This window comes from Neomonachus schauinslandi, chromosome 3, assembly GCF_002201575.2.
Source record: "Neomonachus schauinslandi chromosome 3, ASM220157v2, whole genome shotgun sequence".
NCBI lineage: Eukaryota > Metazoa > Chordata > Mammalia > Carnivora > Phocidae > Neomonachus > Neomonachus schauinslandi.
In genome coordinates this window covers 159,021,290-159,035,629 of record NC_058405.1, presented here as the reverse complement: position 1 = coordinate 159,035,629, position 14,340 = coordinate 159,021,290, and the positions used below count along the sequence as shown (strand labels likewise).

The window sequence follows — 14,340 nt, the reverse complement described above, 5'->3', positions numbered from 1 at the left end:
AGCAGGATTGAAATCAAATTAGTATCTTAAAAACTCTGGGTAGATATTATTTGCTGAGGTATTTGCCACTGCCATTCTAGACCTATCATACCCTTAGCAAGTATGTGTTTTATGCATAGCATCTAGGTGATTTCACGTTTGACAAAAATTTTCATTCTCCCTAGCTCGGTGGTTCTCAACCCTAGTTGCACGTTAAAATCATCTGGGACATTGCTGATGACCACATTCACAGGCCACATTCACGCTCTCTGGGATTGGGATCTAGCAGTAGTAGTTTTATCACCTCCCCAGGTAATTTTCATGTGCAACAGCACTGAAAACTCTCTTTAATCCTGTAACAATCATTTGCATTCATAGTTAAGCTTTCTTCTTCCACCCAGAACCACTGACTCAAGAATTTTTTCCCCAGAGAAATATATAAAACAGTAAATGCCAATATAAGAAAGAGATTAATCCAGTGTGTGTGTGTGTATGACTTGTCCATATCAATGCTGTACTCCACCTTTTCTATTCCCTTACTCAGTTCACTGAACACTATAGGCATCAATACAACTTCACTAGCCCCAACCTTAAGCCCCCAACACTTTGAGGTCCTTCTACTTCTTGGCCTGCTTGCTTTCTCATGCCCTTCAGTTTCTGTTCCGAAGCTTCATTACTTTAAGTACCACTTTCTCAGGAGCCTCAGCTCTTACTTCATCAAACGCAGGCCATAATGCTAAAAGGTTTTAATTTCCTGTTTTCTCCCACTTCAAAGAACAACTATATCTACAACTATGCGCATCTACTTGCTGCCTGTCTCAGAAGATGAGGTACCTCACTTCATTTCTTATTTTATTCATCATCCTAAGGCAAATTCTTTTTTTTTCCCTTTGGCTTTAATCTCTACACTGATGACCCCTGGATCTCTATCGATCTCTTGAATGAATTGCAAACTCTTATATCCACTATTTGCAGGATAATTTGATGTCTCTCTTTCAAAGGGATTTCAAAGTCAAGATGCCTCAAGCTAAACTCTTTCCCTCTATCTGTAATCTTTCACAGCACACTGGGGAGCTGATACCCAGACAACCTTGCCAGAAACCTGGGACTTATATTTTCCTTCTTCCTTACCTCTATATCCAGTTACCAAATCCTGCTGACTTTGCCTTTTTTTTTTTTTTTTTCAAATTCATCCTTTCCTTTCCAGTTTTATTACTACAGTTCAAACTCCTGTCTTCATCTTCATATCCATACTGCTTTGATAGCTTCCTAACTAGACCCCTGCCCCTCTCAAATTTACCGTCATTGGTGATTAATATAAAACACCCATCAGTCCCTGGTTACAATTCAATGGTTCCATCACAGAGGATAAATTCTGTTCTTTAGCCTCAGACTTCTCCCATTCCATCTCCTATCATTTTTAACTTTTACTTAAGGTTTAAATGAACACCAAACTGCTTTGTACTATCACACCGTTTGTAATACCATACTCTCTTCCTGAAATCTCTTTTCCACCCCTATTCTCTATCATCTGTAGTTGGATAAGCTTTTCCTCTGCTGCCCTTCCTCTGCTTAGCTAAGCTGAACTAAGTGGTCATTGTCCTAGTAGATCTCTGCAAATTCTATCCTTGCACTTAAACCTTATTGTAATGAAATTACCTGATTCTTTCTACCCAACAAGAATCTAAGTTCCTTGGGCGCCTGGGTGGCTCAGTCGTTAAGCGTCTGCCTTCGGCTCAGGTCATGATCCCAGGGTCCTGGGATCGAGCCCCACATCAGGCTCCCTGCTCCGCGGGAGGCCTGCTTCTCCCTCTCCCACTCCCCCTGCTTGTGTTCCTGCACTTGCTGTCTCTGTGTGTCAAATAAATAAAATCTTAAAAAAAAAAAATAAGTCCCTTAACGGTAAGGGAAATATCTGGGCAGTATGTTCCTGATACAGGTAAGTGCTCAAAGTTAACTGAATAAATTAAACTATCCAAAGAAAAAGACTGAGGGGCGCCTGGGTGGCTCGGTCTCTTAAGCGTCTGTCTTTCAGCTCAGGTCATGATCCTGGAGTCCTGGGATAGAGCCCTGCTCTGTGGGGAGACTGCTTCTCCCTCTCCCTCTGCCTGATGCTCCCCCTGCTTGTTCTCTCTCTCTTTCTCTGTCAAATAAATAAATCTTCAAAAAAAAACAAAACAAAACAAAAAAAGGAGAAAGAAAAAGACTAAGAGAAATGGGACCCCCCCAGCTCCTTCCCTCTATTTTCCACAAATATACCATAAAAACAAAACCCACCACTCAAACCAAGGCCTCTGAGTCTATGGACTTTTGTGTAGATCTGAAGAGGAGATGGAAGAGTTTACATCAAAGAAACATAATATATTAAATATTCAGTATTCCTAGATCTTCACATTTTTAAGAACTTTTCAAGCACTTCATTGTTAACTGTTGACTACGTTCGTTCCTCTTCTTTTTTCTACTCACCCTTCCCCAGATTATTTCCAGTGTAGAGAAAATTACCTTTATCCTTTGTTTTCTTAAATTCTGCCAACCAAAATGGAATATTGAGGTATCCAGGCTATCATCATTTCTCTTTCTCAAGTGGATTTCCTAAACATCTTCCAAAATGGTGATTCCATCTCTTCCTTCCTTATGCTCCCACTCTTACCTCCTTTATCCAGAGTGATCTTTTAGTACAACTCTGACTAGTGCACCAAGAGCCAAACTAGCCCTCAAAACAACAGACCCAACTTTGGCACTTGCCTCTTGGCCCTTTATGCACCTGCTATATTGATTTGGGCTTTCTACCTGGAAAATTTTACCCTTCCTCTTTGCCTGGCTTAATCTACTCAACTCTCAGTTTAATAAAACATCTCTTCCTCCAAGGAAATTGTTCCTGACTTCTGTCCTTTAGTTAGATACTTCTGCCACGTGGTCCAATAAATGCTGAACTTCTCATATGATAGGATTTTTCTCAGTCTTGTCTGTTCAATATCTTCCCCTATACCATCTACTGTGACAGCAGAGATCGTGTTTGTCTCACTCAGTGGTTTATCATCTGGTACGCAGGGGATTCTGTAGTGTTGTTTTGAATACATGAATCCAAATGAAATAATATATTTTTTTAAAGATTTTATTTATTTTTTAGAGAGCGAGCGAGAGAGAAACAGCATCAGAGGGGAGAGGGTCAGAGGGAGAAGCAGGCTCCCCGCTGAGCCGGGAGCCCGATGCGGAACTCGATCCCAGGACCCTGGGATCATAACCTGAGCCAAAGGCAGATGCTTAACCATCTGAGTCACCCAGGTGTCCCAAATGAAATAATATTCTGTTAGTGGGTAATACTGTATCCTAGTAGGTTCAATCCTTTTCTTCATTAGCTCTTTGTACTTCTATTCATTCTATCTTAGTTCTCCATCCCCTTAACAGTCTGATCCCATTTCCATATTCTCTTGTTTCCAGAGAGGAATGTCTCCCTTCTCCCTACTCCTAACCTTTGAGATGTATGGAATCCTACCTTTCACCCCAAATAGGTGAAATAAAGTTTAAAAAGCAAAACACAGGGGCGCCTGGGTGGCTCAGTTAGTTAAGCGTCTGCTTCGGCTCAGGTCACGCTCTCGGGGTCCTGGGATCAAGTCCCGCATGGGGCTCCCCGCTTAGCGGGGAGCCTGCTTCTCCCTCTTTCACTCCCCCTGCTTGTGCTGTCAAATAAATAAAAAAACAAAACACAAACCCAGATTCATTCCCATTATCTTTTTCCTCAAAAGAAGGTGTCTGGAGAAACTAAGACTTTTAAGATTACCTTAACACACACCCGCTACACCTCTGCAAATTTCCCCAGGTGTAACCAACACTTCCTTCGCCCTTCCCCGGAAACGGAAAGAGGGCAGGAAAGGCCCAGAACTCAGGGTTTAAGGATTCGTTTTCCTCAGGTTTCTTGATGGGCGGGGCCGACAGCCCGAGACCGACTGGCGGGCAGCGACGTCGCTCTCGGCTGACTCCGCTTTCTATTGGCTTTTCTGGACTCCTCCCCCTGAGCAGGGCGGGAGATTCGGTGTGCAGCAGGCAGGCTTCCCATCCCCCAGCCGGCCTCCGGGCTGCCCTACGGGACTCTGATACCCTGCGACCCTCTCCGGCTGTGCTTAACCGGAATTTGGCCTTTCCTGCTGGGGCCCACGCCGCCTTCCCTGCGGCTCCCAGTCAGCGGGGTGTCGTCCGGCAGGCGCGGGGAGGCCGGAGCGGCGCCTGGCGGCGACCTAGAGGTGCGTGGTGGGACAACGCAGCAGCCCGCTTCCCTCTCTCGCTTAGCGAGGGGTTTGTGAGGTGAGTCCGGTGGCGCCCAGCCCCGCAGCCGAGCTGGGGCCCGCGTCTCGGAGAGGGCTTCTCCTCGGCGCTCCGGGCTGGGTCGCTGCGCCTCCCTCTTTGCCCTCCCCAGGCTGCCCCCGGCCCCCGCGGGCCCGAGGACCCTCGGCTGGCGGAGCGCGGCCAACTGGTAAGCGGCGCGAGGCACCGGCCAAAGTCCATAAATCCTTGTTGGGGTGAGAGGCTCCTTCTGGAAGCACCGTTGGTCGGTCTCTCCAGCACTGATAGGCCTTCTGTGCAAGGGACGCGTTACCAACCTATCAGTTTCTCGGCTTAAAGAGCCTTGTGCTTGTAAAGAGAAAACTGAAAATCTGTAACCAAAGTGTAGAGTGACCTGACAGGAGCGGGCACAGTGAGGGCTGAGGAGGAGGAGATTTCTTCCCAGAACTACCACAGGAGTGAGAACCTTAGATGTCATCCCCGTCTGGAAGCCCCAAATGAATCCTGCTCACTGAACAGTCACCCTGGGACAGTGCTTGGTTGGAAAACGTGGATGAACCAGGCTCTTCTGGTAGAGCTTTTTAAATTAAAAGGATGTGGATACATTACTTTCCGTCTTAGAACTAAAATCCCAATAAAACCATTATACCTCCACTAGTTCAGGTGCAATCTGAAGAAAAATAGCCGGGCCCTACACCTTTGTGTATTGGCACTGCACACATTGATTCATCATTTACTGAGCACCTTTTCTGTTAGAGGAGATGTAGAGTCTTCTGATAGAGGAAATGGGTGGCATTGATAAAATTGAGGCTTTGCAACTTCATGAGGTCTACGTTAAGTTGAAGCTTAAAGAAGCTGATGATAGGAAACATTTAATTAGCATTTTCATATGCCAAGCGCATGATCTCATTTAATCATCACAATTCTGTCCGAAGTCACACAGGTATGAGTGTGGAGTTAAGATCAGAACCCATGTTTATCTGATATTAAAATTGGTGTTTAACCTTTTTTTTTTTTTAAAGGATTATGGTTTTTTTTTTTTTTAAAGATTTTATTTTTATTTATTTGACAGAGAGACACAGCGAGAGGGAGCACAAGCAGGGGGAGTAGGAGAGGGAGAAGCAGGCTTCCCGTGGAGCAGGGAGCCCGATGCGGGGCTCGATCCCAGGACCCTGGGATCATGACCTGAGCCGAAGGCAGACGCTTAACGACTGAGCCACCCAGGCGCCCCTAAAGGATTATGTTTTTAAAAATTGTAGCAATCCTTTATTTGCTCTCAAAGGAGGGTGTGTTGCTGTTAATACTCTTTTGGTGCTGCTGTATTACCTGCCTTGTTAACTCCTTGAAAGGAGTCCCACTTAAAAATAAGCACCCAGAGACAGTGTCTTGAAGAGTAGATGGTCGGTAAAAATTTGCATTTTATTGTGTGGTTGTTAAGTAGTGGTTTTTTGTGTGTTTTGTTTTGTTTTCCAGAAATTGTTGGAGAAGGAAGGAAAGGTTTCTTTCAAGGTCTTCGTAGAAGTTTCTTCAGTTTGGTGGTTCTCTACTGTGTAATAAGATGCCTTAATATCTAGAAAAAGAACTTACATATAAATGTATTCAACTACAAACAAGATTAAGTTAGGGTGCCCCTGTCCAGGCAATTCTTCTGTAAAATACCATAAGGAAATTGGACAATATTCAGTTGTCTGGAATTTCTGTTTTTAAATTTTTCTGGAAAATCTTTCCCCAAAGGAACCACTGAACTTTTGCTCATGAGACTCATGTAACTGAGCTTTACTCCTTTTTTGCTTTGATTGCCAGTTAGCTCAGAGCCAAAATTGTTTGGTTTTTTTTTTTAAAGATCTTATTTATTTATTTGACAGAGAGCGAGAGAGGGAACACGAGCAGGGGGACTGGGAGAGGGAGAAGCAAGCTTCCTGCCAAGCAGGGAGCCTGATGTGGGGCTCAATCCCAGGACCCTGGGATCATGACCTGAGCCAAAGGCAGACACTTAATGACTGAGCTACCCATGCGCCTCAAGCCCAGATTCTTTGTATGATGTATTTTCTTTCTTTCTTTTTTTTTTTTTAAGATTTTATTTATTTGCGAGAGCGAGAATGAGAGAGAGAGAACGCATTTGAGAGGGGGAAGGGCCAGAGGGAGAAGCAGACACCCTGCTGAGCAGGGAGCCGGATGTGGGACTCGATACGGGGACTCCAGGATCATGACCTGAGCTGAAGGCAGTCACTTAACCGACTGAGCCACCCAGGCGCCCCTATTTTCTGCTTTCTTTATATTTTCCTGGATCCAGACTGCCTATTATTATTATAGTTTGTTATTTGTTTTATTGCATTTGCTTATTGTCACTCCTTCATATCCTTTGTAGAACATAGCTGTTTATATTTTATTTTTTTAAGATTTTATTTATTTATTAGAGAATGAGAGGGAGAGAGAGCATGAGAGGGGGAGGGTCAGAGGGAGTCGCGATAGCCAGATGCGGGACTGATGCCGGACGCGGGACTGATGCCGGACTCGATCTTGGGACTCCAGGATCATGACCGAAGCCGAAGGCAGTCCCTTAACCAACTGAGCCACCCAGGCGCCCCTAGCTGTTTGTATTTTAAAACAGTATAGATTAGGGGCGCCTGGGTGGCTCAGTCATTAAGTGTCTCCCTTCGGCTCAGGTCATGATCCTGGGATCGAGCCCCGTATCGGGCTCCCTGCTCTGCCGGAAGCCTGCTTCTCCCTCTCCCACTCGCCCTGCTTGTGTTCCCTCGCTCGCTGTGTCTCTCTGTGTCAAATAAATAAATAAAATCTTTAAAAAAAAAAAATAATAAATAATAAAACAATATAGATTAGACTGAATCTGGCCATGCTCTTAAAAGTATGCTTGATAGAACTAGGGATGTTTAACTTAATGAACTGGAAACATAGAGGAACTGGAAATATAGAAATCTTTGGATGTTTGAACTGCCAGGTGGGAAAATGATTAGATATATTATGAATAGTATCCAGAGGTCAGAACAAGCATTTAGGATAACGGATTTGGGGTGCCTGGGTGGCTAGTAGGTTAAGTGTCCAACTCTTGGTTTTGGCTCAGGTCCTGGTCTCCGGATTGTGGGATCTAGCCCCGTATCCAGTTCTGCACTCATTGGGGAGTCTGCTGGAGATTCTCTCTCTTTCTCCCTCTCCTTCTGCCCCTCCCCTCACTCTTTATCTCTCACTCTCTAAAATAAATAAGTAAATCTTTTTTTTTTAAAGAAAAGAAAGGATAGGGGTGCCTGGGTGGCTCAGTTGGTTAAGCGACTGCCTTCGGCTCAGGCCGAAGGATCCTGGAATCCCGGGATCGAGTCCCACATCGGGCTCCCTGCTCGGCGGGGAGTCTGCTTCTCCCTCTGACCCTCCCCCCTCTCATGTGCTCTCTCTCTCTCTCTCTCATTCTCTCTCTTTCAAATAAATAAATAAAATCTTTAAAAAAAAAAAGAAAAAGGATAACAAATTTGTATTTAATGGCAGGGGAAGTGTCTAATAGAATGATTAGGGACTTTGGAATCAGTCAGACTTGGGTTTTAACACACTTTCTAGTTGTATAAATTTGGATGAGTAATTTAATAGTTAATCTCAGTTTACTCATCTGTTTATTGGGGGAATTAAATATATTTTAACTACCTCAGAGAATCTGAGGATTTAATGATCTACTATGCATGAAAGTACCTAATAGAGTGCCTGACAAACAGCCCCTCAGAAAAACTTTTATTTTATACAGATATAAAGAAATCATAAGTTTCTTTATTATATACAAATATCATGTAGATGCATTAAACTTTTTCTCTAATACATCCAAATTCCCCATTATTGAAAGCAGTATCATGACTAGAAAGAAGGCCCAAAAGGATATATTCCGCTGGCAATGGTTATATAAATTATAGATGAAGTATTATCTTTATACACAAAACATAGGCCTTAATAGAGTTGTTATGAGGGTTAAATGAAAATACGTATAGAATATTCAAAACTGTGTCCAGCATATGGTAAGTGCTCAAATGTTGGCCTCCTTATTCCAGCCACTTGCCCCCGCAGTCCAGATCTTCTCAGTCTCTAGTACTTCCTGACCAAAATACTGATGGTTGTTTTGTCCTTTACTGTGCCATCATAATAACTTCGTAAAAACTGCATTTATCTATTCATCTTGTTTATTAAAACTCGTGAACTTCTTCTTTGGTTGCTCTCATATCCTATTAGCTGACCTTGACCAAGTTCTTTTTATAATTGCAGGTGACTCTACCTGAATTTTCCAGCTGCAGAATGTGTAGTACTTTTAAAGGTAAATGAAAATAAAGACAAGTCATTTAAGTGTGCTAGTTTCGGGGGCACCTGGCTGGCTCAGTTGGAAGAGTGTATGACTCTTAATCTCGAGGTCGTGAGTTTGAGCCCTACGTTGGGTGTAGAGATTACTTAAATAAATAAAACTTAAAAAAAAGTAAAGCTGTCATTTTTTTTTTTTTTTTAAAGTGTGAGGGAGGTGCCTGGCTGGCTCAGTTGGTAGAGCATACGACTCTTGGTTGTGAGTTCAACCCAACGTTGGGTATAGAGATTATAAATAAATAAACTTTTTTTTTTAAAGATTTTATTTATTTATTTGACAGAGAGAGAGACAGCGAGAGAGGGAACACAAGCAGGGGGAGTGGGAGAAGGAGAAGCAGGCTTCCTGCAAAGCAGGGAGCCTGATGCGGGGCTCGATCCCAGGACCCTGGGATCATGACCTGAGCCGAAGGCAGACGCTTAACAACTGAGCCACCCAGGCGCCCCAATAAATAAACTTAAAAAAAAAAAGTGTGCTAGTTACAAAAGGAAACTTGACAGCATTTAGTAAGTTATCTGCATGCAAATAACTGACTTATGAGTGACGTAGTCCGTAGTTCCTGTTATTGATAGAAAAAACAAAAATAGGATTCTAGGAGAGAGAGGAGAGAAAAAATTCATTTTTTGGGTAAACTGATTAGCTGGGAGCCAGTTGGGATCATCATTATTTAGTTTCAGGCCATTGGTATTACAAGTTCGGAATGAAATTTTTTCAGAGTAGGGAGAGTTGATCAAGTTTTTGTTTGCCAAATTCTGAAGTCTGTTCAGTGAAGAACTGACTATAAAGTATTGGAAAGTTGCATGTTTACTGTTTAGATACCAGGATACCCAGAAAGCCATTTTCTAACTGTAAAGTTGTTTGGTAAGCATGCAATAATAGTAAAGGGAGGTACTTGAGGATTATTTGATCCAGGTTTGGTATACTGGTGAAATGCATGGACTTCCCCCAATGGACTGTTTCTAGTGCATAGACACTAAAGTCTACCAAACCATTATTCTTTGCTTGTCTGCCCCTTCTCTAAACTCTCATGTAATTAAAACACTTCCTTTCTGGTACTGTTAATCATTCTGTAGATTGGTTAAGGCTTTCTTTATAGGAAGAATTGCTTTCCCATTATTATATTTTAGTTACCTTGATTGAATTTGGCTTTTTCCAACTCAGACACCACTTCCTGTCCTTTCCATTTTTCAGATAAAGAGTTGATTTACCTTTTATCAAAAGCATAATATTAATACGATAATGCATAATATATTTTTCATACTTGCGACTCTTTAAAATGTAATATAAATACATGTATTATGTGATTGTTTAATTTATTTGGTTGTTGAAATGAATTTTTCATCACTTTTGAGTGCTTTATTGCTTTTGTTTAGGTTGGCAATGATGAGTAAACTGGAATTAAAGGAAGACAAGATGCTGGAGGTTCAGTTTGTGGGAGATGATGATGTCCTTAATCACATTCTTGATAGAGAAGGAGGTACTGAGTGATTATACAATTGAAGAGATGCTTATGTGATGGTTATGGATTATCTCACTTTTTAAAATATTTTAACCTTCTATTTTAAAAATAGAGCACAAAGTATTTGATCTAGTAAGACTAAATAAAAACTACTTTTGTAGTTTATTCCATTCAAACTTTTGAAAATTAAAAATAATAAAGCCTTATCTGATATGAAATACTTAATATTAGGGGTAAGTGATAACTACCCATTGTAATTAAAATGTGACCCCCCAAAATAATAAACTTTCAAGGTTTTTCCTTAAATTATATAAACTGTGGTGAAGAGTGGTGCATACATTCATCAAAGAGAAAACACTGAATTTTTTTCCAGATTTTAAATAATGACAATATAAGTATTACAGTTTGTTTACTTATTTAAATGTAATGTTTGGAAAGAATTTATACCTGTCATGTTCTAATTCTTTGGATGTTCTTATAGGAGCTAAATTAAAAAAGGAACGAGCTCAGCTTTTGGTCAACACAAAAAAAATTATAAAAAAGCCAGAATATGATTTGGAAGAAGATGACCAGGAAGTCTTAAAAGATCAGAACTATGTGGAAGTTTTAGGACGAGATATTCAAGGTACTTTGGTAGCTGGGGTGGGGAAAGTACACTCAAATTTCTGCTAGTAGCTGAAACTGCTTTGCAGGATACATAACAGTAGTCTGGTAGGTTAGGCAGTGGCAAGCTATATTACTATTTTTTTTTATTGTAAACTACATACAAACTTTACCATCTTTAACGTTATTAAGTGTATACTTTAGTTGTATTAAATATATTCGTGATGATGCTGTGCTATTATCACCATCCATCTCCAGAACTCTTTTCATCAGGCATGCTACATTGTATTTCTCATCAGAAAAGCATTTGCTTCAGGTTTTTATGTATAGTTGGAAGGTTGGAAGCACTGAATTTCCACTATAGTTTTTTTCTTTAGTTTTTTTTTTTTTCCCCCACAAGCAACCAGTGGTGCACTTAATTATTTTTAGATTCCACAGACCAATCTAAAGTTATTTGTTAAGATATTTGTATTTTTAACTAATTTGAAATAATTTCATAAAGCAAGTCACTTCATTATTACTTTGGTCTTCTTTACAGAAATAGTTAGAAAGGGGGCACCTGGGTGGCTCTGTCGGTTAGGCATCTGACTTGATTTCAGCTAGGGTCATGACTTCAGGGTTCTGGGATCGGCCCCATGTCAGGCTCTGTGCTAGGTGTGGAGCCTGCTTGAGATTCTTTCCCTCTCCTTCTGCCCCTCTCCCCACCTTGCCTCGTGCACACCTACTCTCTCTGTCTTGAAGGAAGGAAGGAAGGGAAGGAGGGGAAGGAAGGAAGGAAAGGGGGGGAAGGAAGGAGGGAGGGAAGGAAGGAGGGAGGGAGGGGTAAGGGGTGGGTGGGAGGGTGGGAGATAGATAGATAGAAGGAACATTCCAAGAAGTAATATTGCTTCAACCTAGGCGTGCTAATGTTATGGGGGTTTTTTTGGTGTTTTTTTTTTTTACACCTAAGCCAGATTCCTGCCAGATTATATTTAAAAATTTTTAGGCTTATTATGTTTTAGTTAGGGCTCAAGGAACACAGATTTACTTAAGGTGGCTTAAAAAAATAAAGACCAAGGAACAAAATCAGTATTGTTGGGCACTAGGGACATTGGAACTGAGACCACATTAAAAACCTAGGGACTTTGCCTTTATGGATCTCCTAGTCTCCTTCAGGTCATCTCTGTGCATCCATTCTCTTTCTGTGTTGCCAATCTCTCTCATGTACGTGCTTTTTACTCTCATATTTGACTTATAAATGGCCATCATCACTACTCCTGACCTTTTTGTCACTTCTTGAGTCATAATGCTTTTGGTTTAGTTCCTGATGTTAAATGGCATAATACAAAAAAATGACGACTATCCCTCACTAGACTAAGTGGGCAGAGTGGATTCTTTTAAAAGTGTCCCCAACTAGAGAGTTAACATTTTTTAGGGCATGTTCTGAATAGAACTTTGGATTCTTCTTCTTCTTTTCTTTTTAAGATTTTTATTTATTTAAGAGAGAGCAAGAGTGAGCATGAGTGGGGTGGGGGGTGCAGAGGGACAAGCATACTTCCCGCTGAGTGAGGAGCCCTACATGGGGCTTGATCCCAAGACCCTGAAATCATGACCTGAGCCAAAGTCAGATGCTTAACCGACTGAGCCATTCAGGTGCCCCAGAACTTTGGATTCTTGATTCCTGTTATGGTATACCTAAGAAGAGATTGAAAACAATATATTTGTCTTTAAAGTGGTTTTTTTGGATACTTGATTCTTATAAGTTAGCTGCTAGAAAATTCCGTGACCAATATGTGGTCCATTCTTTCTTTATTTAAAGATTTTATTTATTTTTTTGAGAGCGAGAAAGAGAGTGTGCATGCACGAGTTGGGGAAGGGAGAGGGAGAAGCAGATTCCCCACCAAGTGCAGAGCCTGAGGGAAGGCTCCATCCCAGGACCCTGAGATCATGACCTGAGCTGAAGTCAGCCACTTAACTAAGCCACCCAGGCACCCCATTCATATTATATTTAATTTTGCCTTATTCACAGTTCCATTTTTGAACTTAAGGATTATGTCAGGTTTTTAATTGTGGTTAAATAAAATCTCTTTTTAAAAATTATGAGAGGGGCATCTGGGTGGCTCAGTCATCTAAGCATTCAACTCTTGGTTTTGACTTAGGTCATGATCTCAGGGTTGTGGGTTCGAGCCTTGCATGGGGCTCAGTGTGGAGTCTGCTTGGGATTCTCTCTCTCCTTCTCCCTTTGTCCCTCTCCCCACTCTCACGCTCTCTCTAAAATAAATCTTTTTTAAAAAATTGGGGCGCCTGGGTGGCTCAGTTGGTTAAGCAGCTGCCTTCGGCTCAGGTCATGATCCCAGGGTTCTGGGATCGAGCCCCACATTGGGCTCCTTGCTCGGCAGGGAGCCTGCTTCTCTTTCTCCCTCTGCCTGCTATTCCATCTGCTTGTGCTCTCTCTGTCAACTAAATAAATCATTAAAAAAAAGAAAAAAAAAAAAAGATTTAAAAAACTGGGAGAAAATAAATAATAAATAAATAAAACTTGTGGTAAAATATATGTAACATAAAATTTCCCATCTTAAAGAGTGTAGTTCAGTATTAAGTACATTCACATTGTTTTGCAGTCTCCAGAACTCTTTTCATTTTACAAAACTGAGATTCTACCCATTAAAAAACTCCCCAGTCCCTCCTCCCCACAGCCCAACAATCACCATTTTATTTTCCTCTGAATTTGACTATTTGAGGTACCTCATATAAGTGGAATCATTCAGTATTTTTGTGTGTGACTGGTTTATTTCACTTAGCATAGTGTTCTCAAGGTTCATCCATGTTGTGGCATGTGTCAGAATTTCCTTCCTTTTTGAGGCTGAATACTACTGCAATGTATGTATATACGTTTTGTTTATCCATTCATCTGTCAATGGACATTGGGTGGCTTCAGCCTTTTGGCTATTGTGAATAATGCTTTTATGAACATGGGTGTACAAGTATCTTTTTGAGACCCTGATTTGAATTCTTTTGGGTATATTCCCAGAAGTGGAATTGCTGGATCATATGGTAATTCTATTTTTAATTTTTTAAAGAACTGCCGTAATGTTTTCCACAGCAGCTACACCAAATTACATTTCCACCAACAATGCACAAGCATTCCAGTTACTCTGTATGCTTACCAACACTTGTCTTTTTTTTTAATAGCCTTCCTAATGGGTGTGAAATGGTAGTGTTATTTCTGTAATATTGCATTCAGATTTATAACATAGTTGGCCTCTATTAGACGTTTGGATTGTTTCTAAATTTTTATTGTAACAAATGCAGTAGTGATTATCTTTGGATATAAATCTTTGTTTAGATCTTTTATTTCTTCATAAGAGACTCCTAGCAGTAGAATTATTGGTGAAGGTGTATCAACTTTATAAGGCATACATATTGCCAAATTGCTTTCTAGAAAGATTATATCAACTAGTATTAAGATCCCTCATTGGCATTAAACATTTTTTCTTACATTTATTACCCATTTTAATTTTTCCATGGTTTTTATATTCACAGTTTTTTGGTTTTGTGCATTTTGAGTAATTTAGAAACCCGTTAAAAAGTTTTATATGTATTATAGTAAAATCTTGGCCAGTGTGATTAGACCACTGTTAATTAGTCAATCAAAATGTCAGAACCAGAAAATCACAAAAATAACTACTGTACT

General features: G+C 40.9%; 1 protein-coding gene across 1 annotated transcript in view; it reads left to right on the top strand.

Moving 5' to 3' along the window:
• The first annotated feature begins 4,015 nt into the window (after positions 1–4,015).
• The window catches only part of ORC2 (origin recognition complex subunit 2), a 43,870-nt gene continuing 33,545 nt past the window's right edge, over positions 4,016–14,340 (top strand). The window contains exons 1-4 of the mRNA XM_021703098.2: positions 4,016–4,220; positions 8,518–8,566; positions 9,979–10,082; positions 10,546–10,689. Of these exons, the coding sequence (XP_021558773.1) occupies positions 9,986–10,082; positions 10,546–10,689 (241 nt within the window). The 5' untranslated portion in view covers positions 4,016–4,220; positions 8,518–8,566; positions 9,979–9,985. The remainder of the gene's footprint in view (positions 4,221–8,517; positions 8,567–9,978; positions 10,083–10,545; positions 10,690–14,340) is intronic.